The 22418-nt window shown below is 40.3% G+C and overlaps 1 protein-coding gene across 12 annotated transcripts in view; it reads left to right on the top strand.

Annotated features, from left to right (window-relative positions):
* Nucleotides 1–22418, top strand: part of RYR2 (ryanodine receptor 2) — a 794016-nt gene that overhangs the window by 522029 nt on the left and 249569 nt on the right. For all 12 annotated transcript variants that reach the window (XM_043925904.1, XM_043925902.1, XM_043925903.1 and 9 more), the window contains exons 33-40: nt 414–574; nt 2571–2730; nt 3466–3552; nt 7020–7246; nt 9310–10114; nt 14695–14895; nt 20438–20543; nt 21963–22106. In XM_043925904.1, the coding sequence (XP_043781839.1) occupies nt 414–574; nt 2571–2730; nt 3466–3552; nt 7020–7246; nt 9310–10114; nt 14695–14895; nt 20438–20543; nt 21963–22106 (1891 nt within the window). The remainder of the gene's footprint in view (nt 1–413; nt 575–2570; nt 2731–3465; nt 3553–7019; nt 7247–9309; nt 10115–14694; nt 14896–20437; nt 20544–21962; nt 22107–22418) is intronic.

The raw sequence follows: 22418 nt of genomic DNA, 5'->3' as shown, positions 1-22418 counted from the left end.
AGATATTGAATATAATTTCCTGTGCTATACAGTAGGACCTTGTTTTTTATGCATTCTATGTATAAAAGCTTCTGTCTGTTAACCTCAACCTCCCAGCCCATCCCTTTTCCAACCCCCTCCCCCGTGGTAAGCACCAGTCTGTTCTCTATGTCTGAGTTTCTGTTTTTGTTTCATGGATAGGTTCATTTGTGTCATATTTTAGATTCCACATATAAGTGATATCATAAAGTATTTTTCTTTTTCTTTCTGACTTATTTCACTTAGTACGATAATCTCTAGTTGCATTGATGTTGCTGTAAATAGGTCAAATGATTTTAAATAAAGACATATCTTCTTAGGCAACTTAAAGACATTGAAAGTCAAAGTTTTGTTTCTTTTTGCTTTGCCAATACTTGGTGTTGCTATCTTGACAGTACTATTACTCAGTGAGAATCTTTCCTGGACAAGAACCTGCCAATGTCTGGGTGGGCTGGATCACATCCGATTTCCATCAGTACGATACAGGCTTTGACTTGGACAGAGTTCGTACAGTGACCGTGACTCTGGGAGATGAAAAAGGAAAGGTGCACGAAAGGTTGGTTTTTCCTCCATTTTTTGTTACATAAATGATATCTAATAAAAATGTGGATAAACCTAGGCATCATTTTCTCTTGGATTTTTATACCTAAAATAATATTCTATTTATAGGAACAATATAACCAAACCATTAATGTCAGTATCCTTTTTTGTTGTTCAAACAAGCCAGTAAGGAATCTGAATATATTACAAGTGCAAAATCATATAAAGTAAGAGCATTGCGTCTTGGGGGTACTAATCATGTGTTCCTTCAGGTGACATTGAGCATGACTAACGACTTGGGTTGCCATTACTTAGCCTTCGTTCCACGAATTAAGAGACAGGTGAATGTGAGGCATTTAGCCTGTAGTCTGGTCTGTATCTTGGGAACTGGTTAGGTGGTGGGGAGAAAAACGTGAAGAGAGTGTGGGCTAGTGGTATAGACCGGATGGACGCATTTGAACTCCAACTGAGGAGCAGTGGATTCTTTCCTCAGCTTTGCCATTGACTTGCTGTGTGGCTCTGGGTAAGTCAGTTACACTTTCTGTGCCATCCTTTCTCATTTGTAAAACAAACGAAACTCAAACCAAACCTTCAAAAAAGTGAAGAAGGTTCTCTTCCTTGCAGAACAAGCCAAGAGGAGACCCGGCCGGTTGTGTCTGCATCTTCTCTGATCTGCAGTGATGGCTCTCATAGAGAGGGCCTCTCTTTCCCTAGAATATTACTCTTCTTTTCTACCTGTGTCATTATTTTTGGTGACTGGAAGCTCCCTCTCCTGCCTTCAGGTTGTAACACTTGAACCGCAGTGAACTTAGCACTCAAGACAGTGGACTTAGCAAAAAATCCTCCAATGAAGAGTACTGTGTACATCAGTAGGGAGGCCCAAACTGCCTGTTTCCAGACGTATTCTGATGGATTTATTGATTTTCATAGATGGGGACAATGAAAGGAGATAACTTAGAATAGGGATGTGATAACATCAGCGGTCCCCAGACCTTTTTGGCACTAAGGACCAGTTTCATGGAAGATAATTTTACCACGGGCCAGGGGTAGGGGATGGTTTGGGAATGATTCAAACACATTATGTTTACTTGTGCATTTTCTATTATTATTGCATCAGATCCACCTCAGATCACTAGGCATTAGATCCCAGCGGTTGGGGACCCCTGTTATCTGATTGATGATTTTGGTGTAGGAAATACAGGCTAAGGAAGGTTGTTGAAACTTATGTAAAAAGGGCATAGAAACACAGCCAACTTTTGATTATTCAGAAACTGACTTTATCTCAGCCTGTTTACTCTCTTCTTACTGCTTGCCTGCATTTGGCCTTTTTTCTAGCCTCATTCACACATGCACTGTGTAGCGGCAAACTCAGAGCATCTAGGTTTGCCACCATCTCTGATGAAGGTTTTGGTGAGCTTGAAACTCAGGTGGGGTTTATTGTTAACATCACGGATCTGGTGCACATCCCAGCTGAAGTCTATCTCTCATAACAGATCACCAGGAATTATCCAGAAAGGGGCTTAATCTTAGCCAAAGTTTACATCTGTTGAGTCATTGATGGCTCGTGTAGAATTGGCCTAGGGCTCTATAGTGTCTGGAAATGGATGCTTCTCATCTCAGAATAAGTGGTTTAAAATAAAAAACTACGAGAATGAAAATTACCAATTTGGATGATTATTACATACTTAAACTTTTTTGAACTTCAGAAAAAGGTCCAGTTTGGTTTGAGTTTTTGGAGGGAAGGTGCAGGTCAGTTCTTAACCTTGGTTCCTACCAGTTGACCTGTCTTCATTAGGTGTGAAATTGAGAGACTGGAAGACCTGACTCAGAATGGCCACTGAAGTCAGTGGAATTTTGCTCAGAATCACAGAATCGGGCCCATTGTGCACCTGTCCCATTTCAGCATGAGCTTGTTGCTTGCACAGCATAACTTAGGTTTAGTCTGCCAGACATCCATGCTTACCACACTGTCTTTGCTTGTACAAAGATAAACATGTTTTTTTACAATTCAGCATCAAACGCAGCAATTGCTATATGGTGTGTGCGGGGGAGAGCCTGAGCCCGGGGCAAGGACGCAACAACAACGGCCTGGAGATTGGCTGCGTGGTGGATGCCGCCAGTGGGCTGCTCACCTTCACGGCCAACGGCAAGGAACTGAGCACCTATTATCAGGTGTGTGGTCAGGGATGACCTTGTGCCTCCAGAGAAGAAACCTTTATCCTCGTTAGAGAGGAAAACACATTTTGCAATACCAAAAAGTAAATTAGAAATTATGGGGTCTTCATGGTGGTCCTCCCAGCTGGCTCAGAGGGTAAAGTGTCTGCCTACAATGCGGGAGACCTGGGTTCAATCCCTGGGATGGGAAGATCCCCTGGAGAAGGAAATGGCAAGCCACTCTAGTACACTTGCCTGGAAAATCCCATGGACAGAGAAGCCTGGTAGGCTACAGTCCATAGGGTTGCAAAGAGTCGGACATGACTGAGCAACTTCACTTCACTTTCATGGTGGTCCAGTGGTTGAGACTCCATGCTGCCAATACAGGGGCACAGGTTTGATCTCTGGTTGGGAAAGTAGGTTCCCACATGCCCTGTGATATGGCCAAAAAGAGTTTTAAAAAAAAGCGCAAATTAGAAATAAGGCATGAAGACACAAATGATTTGATTCTGTATTTTTACTTCTCTTTGAGTAATAACTGTGTCACAAGTCCTTCAGAGTAAGAAGTGTATTTCTCCAAAAATGTTCACACAGTCCTGAAATGAAATACTCCAGTTATTGAAAGGGAATATCCACATGAGAGGAAGGAAAAGTCTTTTTCTGTGAAAGTGTCCTGTAAGTGTTATGAAGAAAGTATGTTTTCTTTGTGTCTCTGCCCTTACTAATATTATGGAATTTGCTTGCTTATTTAAGGTGGAGCCAAGCACAAAGTTATTCCCTGCAGTTTTTGCACAAGCTACAAGTCCCAATGTTTTTCAGTTTGAGTTGGGAAGAATAAAGGTAAGAACGATCCATCCCTGTTATTGTATTTGGGTTATTTTCCATTAGGAAATAGCATTTACTTCTTAAATGAATTCACTTCTTTATTAGTACTGATATTAATCATATAAATCACTAAGAAAAATGTTGCCATGTTTGAAAATTCTGTAATTCTTGTTCAGGTCACTAGGGTAACATCATTAACTAGAAGGTGTTTTCTTTGGTCATCATAAATAAATTATTCAATAAAACTAGACTTACACAGAACAAATATGCCAAATTTTATACAAGTCAGTAATCATTGAACTCACAGGTGAGTTAGTGAATGGGACTGAAAGGCTGGAAATGTGCTACATACTGGTAAGTGCTAGAAGAGTGGCAGGTACAGAGTACTCTGGAAACATAAACGAGAAAATAGCTAAGTAGGATGGTGTGGATCAGGAGCAGCTGAAAGAGCAGGTGACATTTAGGTTGATTTTTCACAGCCTGAACAGCAGATCTTAAGGTACATTTGCTTGGAGAAGGCATTCTATACAGAAGGTGAAAGAGTAAAAATTTGAAGGCATGAAAAATGCTGCAGGTTAAGGAATTCAGTGTTACTGTATCAAAGGATGCTTCTGGGACGTGGCCAGAGATTAGTATGGATGGAAGGTAGACCAGGTTCCAGTTGAAACATCTTGAGCTGCCACACTAAGAAGTTGACACCTATTCCATAGACGGTGGCGATTCACTGGAAATTTGAAAGAAGGGACTGAGTATAATCAAACCTGTTTTGGAAAAATATGTCGGTAGTAATATGGAAAACATCTGCTCTCATAAAAATGAGAGCAGGCAGTAATAATTAGATATCACAATTTGATTCTATCCATGTGGGAGAAGAATGATAAGATTCATGAAAGTCATCATAGAGAATGATACATGAGAAGATGTTTTAGGGGAGAAATTAATTGAGTTTGTCAATAGATTGGATTAAAAGAGTTTGTTGATTGGATTCAGCGCTCAAGGAGAAATGAAGAATTTTTTATTTTTATTTTTATTTTTTTGTGGAGGGAGAGATGTTTCTTTCTTTTAATTAAAGTGTAGTTGATTTACAATGTTGTGTTAGTTTCAAGTGTATAGCATAGCACAGTGATTCAGTTATACATAAACATATTCTTTTTGAGATTCTCTTTCTTTATAGGTTATCACAAAATATTGGGTACAGTTCCCTTGCTAAGTAGTACATCATTGTTAGTTATCTGTTTTACATATAGTATAGTATTTACATATGTTCATCCCAAAAGGATTAATTTAAATAATTTTCGTTGGGCCAGACGATACTAATACAACAACAAGCAGAAGAGCCTGTTGAAATTTGGGAAGAGGAATTTAGTTGAAATTTGCAGTTGTATACACTGAGACGCTGGGCACACCTCATAGTGAAGTTGATGGGCAGCTGCCTGCCGGCCTGGTTACCTTGGGCATGATCCTTAAACCATGTGAATGCAGTTTCTGCTTTTGTAACATGAGATTCCAGCTGCCACAGAAAAGTCAGTATAATATGGACTAAAGGAATTGTGACTTTGGTTAAGTAGGAGGGCTTTAGTGACCTTTCAAAAAATTTCCATAAAATGATGGAAGAAGCCATGTTATTTGGTTCAAGATTATTCAATTCATAGTATTCAAGTTTGAACATGAAGGACAGGTAGCAAGTTTGGACAATTGAAAGAAAGTTAAAATTTGACAGAAAAGTGGTAGTTTCTCAGAACCCAGACTCTAATATTGGTTTATTTGACATTTTCCATTTTTCGCTATAGATATCACATACTGGATGGATATGTCCAAAACTGGACTGTCAACCATCACTACCCCCTCCTCCTGACCTGCCTGCCTAAGTCCTCCTGTCCTGTCAGTTAATAACTCAGACCCCAAACCTCAGAGTCATCCTTGGCTTCCTTCCTTTGCATTCTGCATCCTAGTTCTGTCCCCCAGCAAATCCTCCACCTACTGACCACCATCAGTCCTGCCGGTCACCACACTGTTTTCCATCACCATTATTTCCCATCTGGATTTCTTCAGTTCACCCATCATCAATTCATTTATTTCATTCATCATTCAATTCATCATCACCCATCTGTTTATGATAGAACCACCTGAGTGACTGTCATTATTTTAAAATGAAAATCAGATCATGTCATTTCACTGCTCAAAACCCTGTTTCCCTGAATAAAATTAAGAGGTCTCATGAAGGTTCACAAGTTCTAAACCATCTGACATCCTGTTTCCCTCTGACTTCATTTTCTCCTAATCTCTCCTCTTTCACTTCACTGCAGCCACACTGTCCTTCGACTCTTCCTCAGATTTGCCAGGCAAATTCCCTCCTTGGGTCCTTTGCATTCACAGATTCCTTTGCACAGAAGTTTCTTTCTCTGCGTATCCACATGGTTCTTCTTTGGATTTTTCTTTAAATGTCTTCTCAGTTACACCTATGCTGATAATGCTGTTTATTATTGCTGTCCTGCATTCTGATTCTCTCATCCTCATTCTTTTTTCCTTTCCATGACTCTTTTCTAATAAACTATTTAATTGCTTATTTTGTTTGTTTTATAGCTCTAGTAAAACAATAGAAGCTGTATGAGGGTAGGAAGTTTGTTTTGTCCACTGATCCATTCTCAGTGTCTGATACAAGTGCCTTGTTTATCTTCCCCATTAGCAGAAGAGAACAGGAAAGTAGCTTGAGGATGAGGAAGTGTAAATAATGCAGTAGAGAAGGTTCTAGAGGAGAGAGACCAAAGGTAATGCAGAAAGATGAGTTCATTGTTTCATTGGTCCAGAAGAGGCAGGCAGGGTGGTATCATGGTCAAAAATGAATGAATAAGCTTTGGCAAAGTAGAGACTTTTCTTTCCCTGAGACCAAACTGTAGGAGTTGAGATGGCTGAAGGTATGTATTGGAGGTGGAGGAAGGTGGAGAAAGAAGTTGTGTTGGTTCATACCTGGTTAATTCTCTTTTCTTATTTAGTAGTCATGTTTATCTGTTGAGCTGTCTCTGGTATATTGCTGGTTACTCAAACCTGGCAAACCTGATGATGAGTGGGGTAGTAAGTAGCTTAAAGATGAATGAGGTGGGTGATGAAGGACAGACAAGGAGAGAGGAAGAAAGCCAAGTGAATGTGACCAGTCTTTTAGGACCTTTGGATGAAAGCAGCTAAAGCCTTGCCGGGTGTGCTGAGGACTTGGCTTTGTAAAGATGTAGAACAGATACTGGATATACTTGCTTGCTCATGCATCCTCACTGTGTCACTTAGTATGGAGGAGAAAAGATCCTCAAATTTTCTCTGCTGGTCCTTTCTGGAACAACTCAACCCAATTTGTTAGTTTTTGTATTGACTCTGCTCAACACACAGTGTATCTTTCATTATCTCTTTCCTGCACAGAACTCTAGTGATCACTTTTTTGACCCCAAGGAGTGTGTTATCCATTCATTCTTTTCTGCTTTCCCATTTCCTAGAATGTGATGCCTCTCTCAGCGGGATTATTCAAGAGTGAGCACAAAAACCCTGTGCCACAGTGTCCCCCACGTCTCCATGTGCAGTTTCTCTCACATGTCCTGTGGAGCAGAATGCCCAACCAGTTCTTGAAGGTAGATGTCTCTCGAATAAGTGAACGCCAGGGCTGGCTGGTGCAGTGCGTGGAGCCTCTGCAGTTCATGTCACTTCATATCCCAGAGGAGAACAGGTCAGGCCCAAACATCCCTTACTGTCTCATGGGGACCTATCAAATTAGACCCTGGCCAGGGGCTCAGGGGTGCTGCTGGGGAAACAAAATGGGCTTTATAAAATGTTAATATCATGTGGCAAGGCAGACATTATTTTGCACATTCCAAGTTTCAGTCTATATCTCAACTCCTTGTTTACTGAAAGAAAATGATTGTATTGCAGCTAAAGGTATGACTTAATAGTCTCTGATTTATTCCCTCATTCTTGTTTTGCTGATGAGAAAATAGCAAGTAAAAATTCAGACAGGTACAGCCACCATCTGAGTTAAGGCAGCACACTAAGAGAGTATCAGAGAACTGTAAGACAGTAGAGGGGGAACCAGAGAAATCATTTCTAAGTGATTTCAGTAAGAAATCTAGAGTGTAGATACTCTGTGTTGCTACAATGAATGGATTTATATATTTAAATCATCAGCTAGGCTGAGGGGTGAGGTAACAGTCTTCTTGGGAGACTGAAGAGCCCAGCTAAGATATGGGAATCCTCTACTTCACTTTGAGGGAAGACATACTCAATCATACCGTTCCAAGAGCGAGGTGCTTGTAGCTGGGCCTAGCAGATGTGTGGTTTCCTGGAAGCCAAGGTGATACACGGGTGGGTAATTACTCTGAGTCAGAACATGGGGTCTGGAATAAGTCAGCACTATCACGTCACAGTGGCTTTTGACAGAATGCCTATGACCTGAAAAGGACATGTACAGTGGATAAGTACAGACAGGATGACAGGGCATCTAAAGATAGTGACAAAGCCTAATGATAAAGAATCACAGATAATTGCTCATTATCTATTGTGTGCTACGCTGGGTGCTGGGTGAATACTAATAAGCAAAGTGTATAACAGCCCCTGTCCTGATGAGATTATATTAGTCTCACCAAGGGCACCTTTGGAGATGAATGAGCAGTTCCTTGATTATGAATGTATCAAATTTCTGCCTTTAATGCTATAGTGTTGTCCATGAACAATCTATGTAATTTAAACAGTTTTGAAAACTTAGTCCCTCTAAAGAAATTATGTGCTTTTAAAATAGACTCTCTTCTAAAAGGAATGACTTGACTTTAGGCTTATTCTGGCCATATGTTAAAAGTTTAATTGTGCTGAAAGGTGATGATGTATATGGCAGGAGCAAAATGATCTGATGTAAACTCAAGATTCCCAATAGAACCTTTCCTAAGTGAAAACGTCTCTAATACTGTTTGTTTCATGAGCAGCACATACCTGGTAGAAATAGGGTGGCATTGGCATATGTTTGGGTCTTTGAGGGACACATAAGTAGGTAGTTATGTCAAAAGAATTATCCCTCCGTTTCACCTACTGACTGGTGACTATTATTAGGGTAATAGCTGATCCTAAAGTCAGAGACAAGTCAGCCTAAGGCAGAGTTAGTTTTCTGTCTTCTTGAAGCTGGTTAGCCAAATTGGAAAAGGAGATTACGGATTTTCCAAACAGTGCTTAAATTCTGAGAGGAGGGGAGTCCCCAGGCTCAACTTGAGACCCAGATTATCTATTAATAAAAGTGATGCCCAGAATCTTGGGGTGACGGGGCATGAAGAAAGCTCCAAGCACTATTTTCAACATAAAATTCTATCTGGAAGAAAATTTTTTAAATATCTAGAATTGATTAAAAAAAGAAAACTGTGCTGTCATCAAACATGTCATAAAAGGCTAATTTAAAAAAATTACTGTAGGGACTTCTTTGGTGGTCCAGTGACGTGAAGGGGCCACTTCATTGGGGGGCCAGTGAAGGGGCCACAAGTTTCATCCCTGGTGGGGGAGCCAAGATCCTGCATCCCAGATGATGCAGCCTAAAAATAAATAAACAAAAATAAAACAACAACCACCAAAAAAAAAAAAAAAGTCATACAAAGGGAGGGGATGCAGAAAATACAAGTAGATGTTTAAATAGACACTTATACATGCTCATTTAAGTGTCTGTTTCTATAACTTGTGAGACCTAGGAGAGAGGCAGGCTTCTCCTCTGGTGGAGAACCGCTTTCAGTGTCCATGCTTACCTTCTCCCGTCTCCAGGTCTGTGGACATTCTGGAACTGACAGAGCAGGAGGAGCTGCTCAAGTTCCACTACCACACTCTCCGGCTCTACTCGGCTGTCTGCGCGCTCGGGAACCACCGCGTGGCCCACGCCCTGTGCAGCCACGTGGACGAGCCGCAGCTGCTGTACGCCATCGAGAACAAGTACATGCCCGGCTTGCTGCGCGCCGGCTACTACGACCTGCTCATTGACATCCACCTCAGTTCCTACGCCACCGCCAGGCTCATGATGAACAACGAGTTCATCGTCCCCATGACCGAGGAGACGAAGAGCATCACCCTCTTCCCGGATGAGAACAAAAAACACGGGCTGCCGGGCATCGGCCTCAGCACCTCCCTCCGGCCGCGGATGCAGTTTTCCTCCCCGAGCTTTGTCAGCATTAATACGGAGGGTTACCAGTATAGCCCGGAGTTCCCGCTGGACATCCTGAAGGCCAAGACCATCCAGATGCTGACAGAAGCCGTGAAAGAGGGCAGCCTTCATGCGCGAGACCCCGTTGGGGGCACCACCGAGTTCCTCTTTGTCCCTCTCATCAAGCTGTTCTATACCCTGCTCATCATGGGTGTCTTCCACAACGAGGACTTGAAACACGTCTTGCAGTTGATTGAGCCTAGTGTGTTCAAGGAGGCCGCCAGCCCCGAGGAGGAAAGCGAGGTGGTGGAGAAGGAGCCCTGCGTGGAAGACTCCAAGCTGGAAGGAGCCGCAGAGGAAGAAAGCAAAGGCGGTAAGAGGCCCAAGGAGGGCCTGCTCCAAATGAAACTGCCAGAGCCAGTAAAATTACAGGTAAACAGAGAAAAACGATGGCAGTGAATTCACAACCTATTAACATTGACCTTGGTCTCTTTCTGTGTGTGTGTGTATATTTGTGTTCCTGGGTAATTTTATAGTTCTTCATAAACTTAACCAGCTTCTTGTTGTACTTGGGAACATGCCCATCTAATTTTCTGGCATTTGCAATCAGTTCACTGCAGTTCAGTCGCTCAGTCGTGTCTGACTCTTTGCCATCCCATGAACTGCAGCACGCCAGGCCTCCCTGTCCATCACCAACTCCTGGAGTTTACCCAAACCCATGTCCATCGAGTTGGTGATGCCATCCAACCATCTCATCTTCTGTCGTCCCCTTCTCCTCCTGCCCTCAATCTTTCCCAGCATCAGGGTCTTTTCAAATGAGTCAGCTCTTTGCATCAGGTGGCCAAAGTATTGGAGTTTCAGCTTCAACATCAGTCCTTCCAGTGTACACCCAGGACTGATCTCCTTTAGGACGGACTGGTTGGATCTCCTTGCAGTCCAAGGGACTCTCAAGAGTCTTCTCCAAATGAAATCCATTAATTTTCTAATCAGGTTAATTAACCATGGTTAGTAAAAGATACATTTTAAATTTTTATCAGGGCAAAATTTTCTTGGTCAAGAACAGGTCTGCCTGTCATACACATATGTGATGTGGCATGTCACTATTTCTCTGAATGTGTGTATGCATATTTGTGTGTGTGTGTGCACGTGTGTGTCTGAAAGGAGCACAGGTTTTTGTCCTGCCAGTGTTACAGAGCCCCAGCTCATCTTCTCCCTATATGACACTCCAGTAAATTTGGAGTTGAAGTGTTGGAATGAGGAATAGTGACTGTATTCAGACATCTTGCAGGCTGAGAAGATGGTGCTCTTGTGTCCCAAAGAACCATCTTGCCCAGGTTGGGATGCTAGTTTCTTTTTTAAAACGAATAGGGAGAGATGTGGAGGTTAAGTAAAAAAGGTGTTAAGTTATAGCAAGTATTTCCTGACCACATTTGGGAGACATGTGGGTGTGTTAGTTGCTCAGTCATGTCCGACTCTTTGCGACCCCATGGACTGTAGCCCGACAAGCTCCTCTGTCCATGGGATTTTCCAGACAAGAAAACTGGAGTGGGTTGCCTTTCCCTTCTCCAGGGGATCTTCCTGACCCGGGGATAGAACCTGTATCTCCTGCACTGCAGACAGACTCTTTACCATCTGAGCCACCAGGGAAGCCCCGTATTTGGCAGGGGATATATTAATCTCTTCTTTGCTGCAGCTGTTCACAGATGGGCCTGGTCGGGATGTTTCCTGTGAGCATAAACAAAGATATTTTAGCTTAATGTTCAGGCATGGGAGGCAGGGCCCCTGGAGATGGGCTGTTATAGACACTGTAAGCCTGGTATCCCTAACCCCCTGTGAGAAACTGGGTCACACAGCCGGAGGTGAGAGGCCAGCAAGCAAGCATAGCTTCATCTGTATTTACAGCCGCTCTGAATCACTTACTCACGTTACTGCCTGAGCTTTGCCTCTTGCCAGATCGGTGGCAGTATTAGGTTCTCATATGAGCACTTGAATCATCCTGAAACCACCACCCCTACCCTATCCATGGAAAAATTGTCTTCCACAAAACTGGTCCCTGATGCCAAAATGGTTGGGGACTGCTGCTGTAAGCAACATCCCTTTTGCAATTAACTTGTAGTGAAAACAATAGAGTGTAAAGGTTAAAGAAACGAATCCAATATGGAGTCAGATTTGTTTTTCCCTATTACACTTCTCCTCCTTGTTCATTAGCAATTTCCTTGTGTTTCTCCTTGTTTCTGCAGATTCACTGACATTCTGTGTCAGTGTTTCACTGACATTCTGTTGGAATGCCTGAAACACAAAGCTTTTCATACCACTTTCTACCCCACTTCCACCCTTCCAACCTTAGGATATTTGTTCACCAGTAGGTGTGTCTATTCTCAAATGGCAAGATTTTACTTCCTATCTATGTTTCTAAGGAAACAGAGACCTTGCCTGCCTTTGTGCTCACCCAGGTGTCCGAAAGACTTGTTCCTAATGCTACTTTGGTTCAGTTCAGATGCTTCCATTAATATCGGTTTGATGCTTACATCCTTGACTCCCTTTTCTGCTCTTCCTTCTTCAGTCAGCATTGATTGACATCTTTCTCTGATCCAGGCACTGGGTCAAGGAAGATCACTGTCCTTGGGGGAAATGCATACTTATGTATTTCTGTTAGAATATCTTATAATTAATCACATTAAATGCTTGGAAGGAAAAAAATGGATTTCTAGAAGAAAAATTTCAGCTGGAATACTTTGAGAAAAGTGAGAGGAGACCTTTCTGAGGCCTTTTAACCTGAGGTCAGGTTGATGAGCAAAGGTTCAACACTTGTGAAGAAGGAGGGGAAGAGTGCTTTAGAAGCTTGTCATACAAGCTCTGAGGTGAGAAGAGACCAGTGTGGCTACAACTTTATGAGCTGAGGAGGGAGGGTGAGATAGGCAGAAGGCAGTAAATACAGAGTCTACCTCTTTGCTAAGGCCAGCCATATGGTGGATTTTGAATTTTATTATAAGTTCAATTAAAACCATTGAAGAGCTGATTCAAATGAATTCTTCTCTTTTTTTAATGGCTGAGTAATATTCCATGGTGTATATGTACCACAGCTTCCTTATCCATTTGTCTGCTGATGGGCATCTAGGTTGCTTCCATGTCCTGGCTATTATAAACAGTGCTGCGATGAACATTGGGGTGCACGTGTCTCTTTCAGATCTGGTTTCCTCAGTGTGTATGCCCAGGAGTGGGATTGCTGGGTCATATGGCAGTTCTATTTCCAGTTTTTTAAGGAATCTCCACACTGTTCTCCATAGTGGCTGTACTAATTTGCATTCCCACCAACAGTGTAAGAGGGTTCCCTTTTCTCCACACCCTCTCCAGCATTTCTTGCTTGTAGACTTTTGGATAGCAGCCATTCTGACTGGTGTGTAATGGTACCTCATTGAGGTTTTGATTTGCATTTCTCTGATAATGAGTGATGTTGAGCATCTTTTCATGTGTTTGTTAGCCATCTGTATGTCTTCTTTGGAGAAATGTCTGTTTAGATCTTTGGCCCATTTTTTGATTGGGCCAAAGATCTAAACAGACATTCATTTGAATCAGTTCTAATGAGATGGATGAAACTGGAGCCCATTATACAGAGTGAAGTAAGCCAGAAAGCCAATACAGTATACTAACGCATATATATGGAATTTAAAAAGATGGTAATGATAACCCTATATGCAAAGCAGAAAAAGAGACACAGATGTACAAAACAGACTTTTAGACTCTATGGGAGAAGGCGAGGATGGGATGTTCAGAGAGAACAGCATTGAAACAAGTATACTATCAAGGGTGAAACAGATCACCAGCCCAGGTTGGATGCATGAGACAAGTGCTCAGGGCTGGTGCACTGGGAAGACCCAGAGGGATGGGATGAAGAGGGAGGCGGGAGGGGGGACTGGGATGGGGAACACATGTAAATCCATGGCTGATTCATGTCAATGTATGACAAAAACCATTACAATATTGTAAAGTAATTAGTTAGCCTCCAACTAATAAAAATAAATGGAAAAAAAAAAACCATTGAAGAATTTTAGCAGGATAAGTCTATTCTAAAAAATCTCAACATAGCTGCTGTGAGGAAGATAGATAAGGGGAGTATGAGAGGGTGGTCCAGAGCCGACCTAGTCGGGAGGCTGACATGCAGGGTCAAGGCTGAGGAGACTGTGTTTCCACTGGAGTGGGGCAAAGCAGGTGGGGAGAGGGGCATGGACGCTAGGGCTAGCTTAGAGGCAGCATCGACAGAAATGGCTGTACTTAAGATGGTGGAATACGAGGATTTAAAGTCCTGTAACACTGCTGTGCATTTATATCACAGTTGGTATAAAGTACATTTAAATATTTCCCAAATCTTGGGCCGAACATTCTCTGGAAGGCATGTTTATATGGTGCACTGTATCAGTTAAACATCCTTTTGGCTTCTGGTAAGAAAATACCCAGCTGACTGTTTAGTGAATAAGCAGTGAACCACTTAGTTAACTTACATGCAGAGTCTGGAGGTAGACAGTTCTAGAATGAATGTAGTAGTTTAATGGTGTCATCAGGAACCCAGACCATAATATCTTGCTGTGATCCTCAGTTTATGGTTTTTATCCTAAAGTGTGTTACCTCCTCCTTCCATCAGTGATCGTGCCATTAGCCAGTTTTTGAAAACAGGATATTCTAGTCTTTTGTTAATGGTGAAAACGCTTTCCCAGAAGACCCCTTGCAAACTTTTCCTTACCTACCTCATTTGCTATAGCCCTTCTAGCCACAGAGGACGCTGGCCAGTAAACGTTCATCAAAGGGACATCAAAGGGTATTTGCCATTTGAGCTTAGACAAATTGTATTTCATCGCCTGGACTGGGCACATTGCTGTCTACATAAAATCAGGATTCTATTAATAAAGGAGAAGAGTTGACAACTAAGTGTGTCTGTCACAAATTATGCTTTGATATACATTAACTATTGAAAAATTCAGAAATTAAACTTGGTGTCTTTTTAATCATCTCTTTAGATGTGCCTGCTACTTCAATACCTCTGTGACTGCCAGGTCCGGCACCGAATAGAAGCCATTGTGGCCTTTTCAGATGACTTTGTAGCCAAGCTCCAAGACAATCAACGATTCCGATATAACGAAGTTATGCAAGCCTTAAACATGTCGGCTGCACTCACAGCCAGGAAAACAAAGGAATTCAGATCCCCGCCTCAAGAACAGGTATAAGAATGAACAGAGAAGTCTTCCTTCCTTACTTTGGGTTTTATTCATTCATATTTGACACATTGCAGAATTTTACCAGTAGTTGCAAGTGTATTTTTTTTTTCCTGTTTTCTTTACACTGGCTAAGTTCATTTTGTCAGTAATCATAGGTCTCACCAAAAGAATCTACTTGGTTAGTTTAAACAAATTAAATAAGAGACTTATTAAAAGGTATCGAGCATATGATGGACCCTTGGAGGAAGCCAGTGTGCCAGATTCTGAAGTTCTTCAAGTAGGAAAAGTATCCAGGTCACAAGGGGGTCTTCATTGGCTGGCACAGCACCACCCCAGCTAATAGGAACCCTTGACTTCTAAGACTTAATGCTCTTCATTTTGTGTCTCCTAGAAGAGAACCCCATGTCACTGCCACCAGTCTTGCAGATCACCTCTTTGTGGGTCTTCCTCTGGTTGCTCACCTCCAAACCCAGGTCTCCCTAGGGTGCAACCAAGTCAGAAGCCTATGCCTAAACCCAAGAATGAGCTATTCTAGGGCCATGAACTTCCTGGTATCTGCCTCAGGATGGGTCTCTTACTGTGACAAATTACCAAAATGTATTGAGTTGGTCAAAATGTTCATTTGGGTTTTTCCATAGGATGATACAGAAAAACCCAGATGAGCTTTTTGGCCCAGCCAATAGCTGTTGATGGTTAAAAGGTATAACTTATACAGATCTCATCTTCAATATCTTACCTTGCTCTTTCCCTCTATATCCAAGATAGCCGTGAATGGAGGTACTTAGGGAGTAATTGTAGAATTTATCTTTTTCTCACCAGAATGTAAAGTCTTTGAGGGAAGGGACATGGAATTTTGTTTATTGCTGTAAAGAACATTTATTGAGCGGAGAACAAATCCAGCTTCTCCCAGAATAACTCCATTTGTTAAAATACTTGGGAAACTTCTGCTTCTGAAAAGATGGAATACCTCTGCCTATTCTTCCTTCTAAGTACAACTATAACCCTGGATATTACACGAAAGACAAGACAGCAGAAAGACTGGCAATGGAACTTGGGAGCTGAGGAATGACATGGTGGCGAGTTCCCTGGGTTTTTGTTTTTTTCTCATCTATCACAAACTTGAGCTAAAGAAGCCAACAACTCAGAAACACCAAGAAAAGCCTCAACAAGTACCTTCTCTGTCTAGCCAGAGAACCAGAAAAACTGTTTTTCTGGCAAGAGAGAAAACTTTTAGGTAATGACCATGCTCCTCCAGCCGAACACCACAGTAAACCTGATGCCACACCCCACACCAAACCAGCAGACACCGAGTGGAGAGCTTAGATGTCTGCTCGGATCAGGTTGTACACGGGTGCTCCAACTGGGGCCCTGAGAAGCTGAGACTTTATCCTGGTTGAGTGGTAATGAGGCCTATCCCTTCCAAAGGGTCAATAAGGTCACAGAGGGAGGTGTATCAAGGCGCTCTTACCCTTTCCAGGCCAGGGTTGTGTGAGTTCAGGTCCACTGTTCCCAGCCTCACCCAGCAGAAATGAGGTCTCCTGTCTCCTTCATGGAGGTCAAGTGGAGAAATGGACGTGTACGCCACCTAGCAGTAATGGTATCAGAAGTCAGAAGTTTAAATAAGAAACAAAGTCTCCTGGTTTAGTTGCTAAGTCGTGTCCAACTCTTGTGACCCCATGGACTGTAACCTGCTAGGCTCCTCTGTCCATGGGATTTTCCAGGCAAGAATACTGGAGTGGGTTGTCATTTCCCTCTCCAGGGTCTCATAGTGTACTACCAAAAATGTCCAGATTTCAGTTAAAAATCACTCATCACACCAAGATCCAGCAAAAACTTGAATGAAAATTGGCAATCAATAGATACCAACTCTGTGATGACAAAAATAAAAAAGTTGCAGCAAAAACAATAGGAGCTACAAAGAAGATCCAAATGGAAATTCTACAACTGAAAAATACAATGTCTGAATTAAAAATCATCAGTAGGTGGATTTAATGGCACAATGGAGGGGAAAAGAAAAAAAACTATTATTGAAGAGAGAATAGACATTATTTAGCCCCCATAATAGAAAATAACAGTGAAAAAAATAGCACCAATGCGAATATAGCAAAAGATCTAACATTAATGGCATTAGGTTTCCAGAGAGATAGGAGAAAGAGAGTGAACTGAAAACATTCTTGAAAAAGTAATGGTTGAAAACTTTTCAAATTTGGCAAAAGTTATAGAGATTCAAGAAACTGAGTAAACTCCAAATGGAATAAACCCCAAATGTAAGCCAAAACATATTGTAGTCAAACTTCTGAACATGAAAGAGAAAAATCTTGATAGGACCAAGAAACAAATGACACTTGGAAAGACAAGTCAAGTGACAACAAATTTCTCATCAGAAAATACAGAGGACAGAAGGAAGTGGCACGGCATTTTTCGTGTGCTGAAAGAAAAGACCTGTCAACCATAATTCTATGTGCAGTGAAAATATCCTTCAGAATTGAGGGGAAATCAAAATTTTCTCAAATGAAGGAAAACTACCAGAATTGGATTATCCTGAAAGAGTGCCTAAAGGAAGTTCTTTAAACATAAAGGAAATGATAAAAGAAGAAAATTTGAAAAATCAGGAAAGAAGAACAACAGAAAGTGAAGGAAAGTTACAAGGCTCAAAATAGCTTGGAGTTAAAACTCCCCTCCGGGTCCTCCCCACCATTCTATGCAAAACAAAGAACCCTCTCACCAGAAGGAAAAAATGGACATTAGGGTTGATTATGCCCCGCTTCCTGCTGGTCTCAGCTTCTGGCAGATCTCCAGAATTCTTGCCCTAGCCATTTAAGAGATAACTACCCTGAACAACCTTGGAGAAGAACAAGCCCCCTTAAGACAGTAGATTTCCACATACATGCCTCTATATGCTTCCTCTTTTCTTGGGTTAGTGCAGAACTCACTTAATCTGACTGCTGCCCCTTCTCACCTCACTGAAGGTGATCTGTTCCTGTAAAGTGCCAGTCTTTTTCTTTTTCTGCACCTTGCCTTCTCTAACTCCCTTACCCTACAGAAAGTGTTAAAATAAGGGTAAATACAATTTTTTTTTCTCTTGAGCCTTCTAAATTATGTTTGATGTGCAAAGCAAAAATGGTAACTCTGATATGTTCTAAATGTATGCTTACTAAATATTTAAGGCAATTGTATTTTCAGTGGTGGAGAATAAGGGACATAAAGGAAGATAAAATTTCTGTATTTCATTTAAACTGATAGAGTGTTAATACCAGTAGACTGAGATAAATTATGTATATATTAATATAATATCCTGTGTTACCACTAAAATAGCTAAGCAAAGAGATACACTAAAAAATACCATGGATAGTTCAAAATAGGATCCTAGAAATAGTTCACAGCACTTTGGGAAAAATAAATGAGAAAAAACAAACAGAAAACAAGTAAAATGACAGGCATATCAATAAATTCATGAGTATAAATAATTTAAATAAAGTAAGAGAGATTGACAGTGAATTTTAAAAGCTTGGCTTAACTATATGCTGTCGTTGAGAAGTTCACTTAAAATGTAATGATATGTTGAAAATAAAAAGGATGAAAAAGGTATGTTATGAAAAATTAATTAAAAGAAAATGACTGTATCAGAGCAAAGACATTTGTCATAGATAGGAACATTATATAAGAATAAGAGATCAGTCCACCAGGAAGACAAATGTGTATGCACTAGACAACAGAGCTGCAAAATATGTGAAATCAACATAGAATTGAAAGGAGAAATAGACGAATACAGGGTTGTAGTTGGAGACTTTAACACCCCTCTCTAAATATTTGAAGGACGAGATAGACAAAAAATCAGCAAGAATGGAGGAGAATACACCAGTCTTATCACTAGCAGGATCTTTGTATATTTATGGGACACTCTGCCCAATAATAGAATACAGGTTTATTTTCAAGTGTCTATGAAACATTTGCAAAGATAGATTATAGCCTGAGCCATGAAACAACCTCAACAAATGTAGAAGAATTGGTTTTTTTTTTCATACAGGATGGTTTTTCACCATGAGTCAAATTAGAAATTAATAACAGAAATATAGCAGGCAAATCTCTGAACACTTGGAAACTAAACAATGCACTTAGTTCAAGGAACAAGTCTCAAGAAAAAAATAAAAAATACATTGAACTGAAAGAAAGTAAAAATATGACATATCAAACTTTGTGGAAACAGCTGAAACTGTGTGAGAGGGAAGTTTATTGCATTAAATACTTATATATAAAAGAGCAAAAGTCTCAAAGTAATAATCTAAACTGCCATCACAAGAATTTAGAAAAATAACAACATAAGCCCAAAACAAGCAAAAAAAAAAAAAAAAAAAAAGGCAGTAATATAGAACAGAGGAGAAATGAATGAAACTGCAAACAGGACAATGAAAAAAATCAATGAATCCAAAAGCTAGTTATTTTTAAAAATTAAAGAAATCAATAAAATTCTAAAGGAATTAGCAAAGAAAGAAAGCAAGCGCAAATTACCAAATCAGAAATGAAATGAGATATCACTACAGACTATTGATTGCAAAAGGATAGATAATATGGGAATACATGTATTCATGCTGTATGATTCTATGATTCTGTTTGTATAATGTTCTTGAATTGCCAATAATATAGAAATGGAGAACAGGTTAGTGGTTGATAGGAATTGGGGATGAAGAGCAAGCAAAAGTGAAGAGGGTGTGGTGATAAAAGGATTAACAGGAGGGATCCTGAAGTGATGGACTTGTTCTTTTGACTGTATCAAAGTCAGTATCCTGGTTGTGATTCTGTACTACTGTTTTGCAAGATGTCACTATAGTGGGGTAACAGAATAAAGAATACACAGGATCTCTTTGTATTATTTCTTATAATAGCATATGGATCTATAATTTTCTCAAATAATAGTTTAACAAAAAATTTACGTACATAAAACTCTAAAAGGACAACTTACAGTTGTTTATCATAAAGGAAAATTATGGAACATACTTTTCTTCATTCATGAATTTAATACTATTGTATCCAAAACTTAAAATAAATGGAAGAAAGTTTCTTGCAGTTTGTTCAATTGAACCATTAATATTAGAAAAGGCATAGTGATCCATTATGTTGCTCTTCAGTTATGTTTGGTTTTCCTTCTTTGCTGTATACTTTTAACAAATAGTTCTTAAAAATAGTCAATAATGCATGGAAATTAGCTAGAAAAATATCTAGAAGGATAATAAAAATTTAGTAAGTAAATTTAGGTCTTAATTAGTTTAAAAACACTAAGTATACACAGGTCTGACATTTTGTGAAATTGAGAAAGGAGACTCAAATAATATGACTATTTTAGCATGCTAAGCTTTGAATTATTTGATTGTGTTATTTGTTGGATTGAGTAATAGATAATGATTTTTCATCTGTTGGGCACAAGTCCATGAATACTTAAAAGCAGAATTTGAACATTTTCGATTTTTATAATTTTCTTTATTATACTGTTCCTAGATTCACTTTTCTTTTACTTTAGTTCTTCCTCTTGTTTTTTCTAAACTTTCAGATCAATATGCTTCTCAATTTTAAGGATGACAAAAGTGAATGTCCATGTCCTGAAGAAATCCGAGACCAACTCTTGGATTTTCACGAAGATTTGATGACACATTGTGGTAGGGTCTTCTTGACCTAGAACTCTTACTGAATATATATCTTAGTGCACATATATGGGTACAGAAGTTCTCATGTGGAAAGCCTTGAGGGGTATAGAGATGAGAAGGGCATTAAGACCAAGCAGAACATGACCAACATTCTTTTCCTTTCCCTTTTCTTCCTTCAGTGGCCTGGGGAATGGGGACAGGTAACCGGGAACTTTTGTCAAAGAAGGAAGTTTTAAGTTGATTTAGTCTAAAGAAATTTGTTCATAGGCTGTTTGTTATATTTCAACTGGTTGAGGGGCCCCTTTTAAGGATTGACCTAGGAAATCTGGCATGTTTGAAATTTATTAATGCCTAAAGAACTCCTTTGATAAGTTGCAGGTCAGTAGCCCAAATCTATTAAGGCAATTCTTCCCTCTTCTGGGGGCTTCTCAGATGACTCAGTGGTAAAGAATTTGCCTGCAAAGCGAGAGACACAGATTTAGTCCCTGGGTCAGGAAGATCCCCTAGAGGAGGAAATGGCAACCCTCTCCAGTGTTCTTGGCAGGATAGTCTCATGGACAGAGGAGCCTGGCAGGCTATACAGTTCATGGGGTTGCAAAGAGTTGGATCCAACTGAGCACACATGCCCCTCTTTTTATTCTAAGAACTTTAAAAATGGAATTGACTGAATGTTCTGAATCCAGTCAATTGGTTTTTTCCTCTCTTTATGCGGTGATGTGAAAAAGTCTGTGTCTTGATGAAAGAAAACAAATTAGCTATATCTTAAGTGGTATTTTATTTTAATGAAGACAGTAAAAGTATATTAATTCAGCTTATGAATGAGGAACCACTAAATGACTGCCAGAAGGTTATGCTATAAATAACTACACACACACACATATGCTATAAATAAAGGGATACTCTAAAATGGTAGATTTATTGCTTCAGACATAAAATATTCATTTGTTTTGTATATCTAACTATATATGCACTCTCTGTGTCTCAAATTATTAAAATATCATTGATATTTTTGGAGGCAAGTAAGGAGGATAAAAAGCCAGCAGGGTGTTTAGGGAGGGCAGAACTATAGGTCTAGACAGTGCCCAAGGTCAAGAAATGCCTAAGGTTAGCTTAAGTAGTAGAATGGATTTTAACTCCTAAAAGAGTCTTTTTGCTCTCTGCTTGGCTTTATATTTTGTGCTAGCTGCTGATAGCTCCAGTCTCACAAAAACAGGGGAAAAAGAGAAAGCAGAAAAAGAGAGCAATGAATGAATCTTACCTGTGAATGCTAGTGGAAAAGATCACTTGGTTTCCTCAGATGTTTCAGGCATGGTAGCATTGCTTTAAGCTATGAGTGGAAAAAATTGCAAAACCTGAGAATTGTTTCCCCTCAATGTATTTTTTAAACATTATTTGTTCTTTTCTTATTTCTCTTTGTCTTCTTCCTACTAGGAATTGAGTTGGATGAAGATAGGTCTCTGGATGGAAACAATGATTTAACTATTAGAGGACGCCTGCTGTCCTTGGTAGAAAAGGTGACGTACCTAAAGAAGAAGCAAGCTGAAAAGCCAGTTGAGAGTGACTCCAAGAAGTCATGTAAGCTATGAAATGGCACTGCCAAAATGACTCCACCACATTTATTCATCATCTGAACAAATATTATACTAGATGAACCAGTGAGAAAGTTGAATTTACAGCTTGCAAGAATCAGGTTGTTAAGTAGATCCCCATAGCCACCAGAAGTAGATAGCAGCATCAGACTATATTTGCAGGAACAGGCTGAGAGATGGCAGTTTTGTAAGGATGGATGGGCTGTCCCTAGAGAACTAAAGATTTAGGGGAACAGACGGACACCCATGGCTGACTCATGTCAGTGTATGGCAAAAACCACTACAATATTGTAAAGTA

This window comes from Cervus elaphus, chromosome 15 (assembly GCF_910594005.1).
Source record: "Cervus elaphus chromosome 15, mCerEla1.1, whole genome shotgun sequence".
In the NCBI taxonomy this organism is placed as follows: Eukaryota; Metazoa; Chordata; class Mammalia; order Artiodactyla; family Cervidae; genus Cervus; species Cervus elaphus.
The sequence above is the reverse complement of the archived record's forward strand: the minus strand, read 5'-3'. Positions and strand labels throughout refer to the sequence as shown.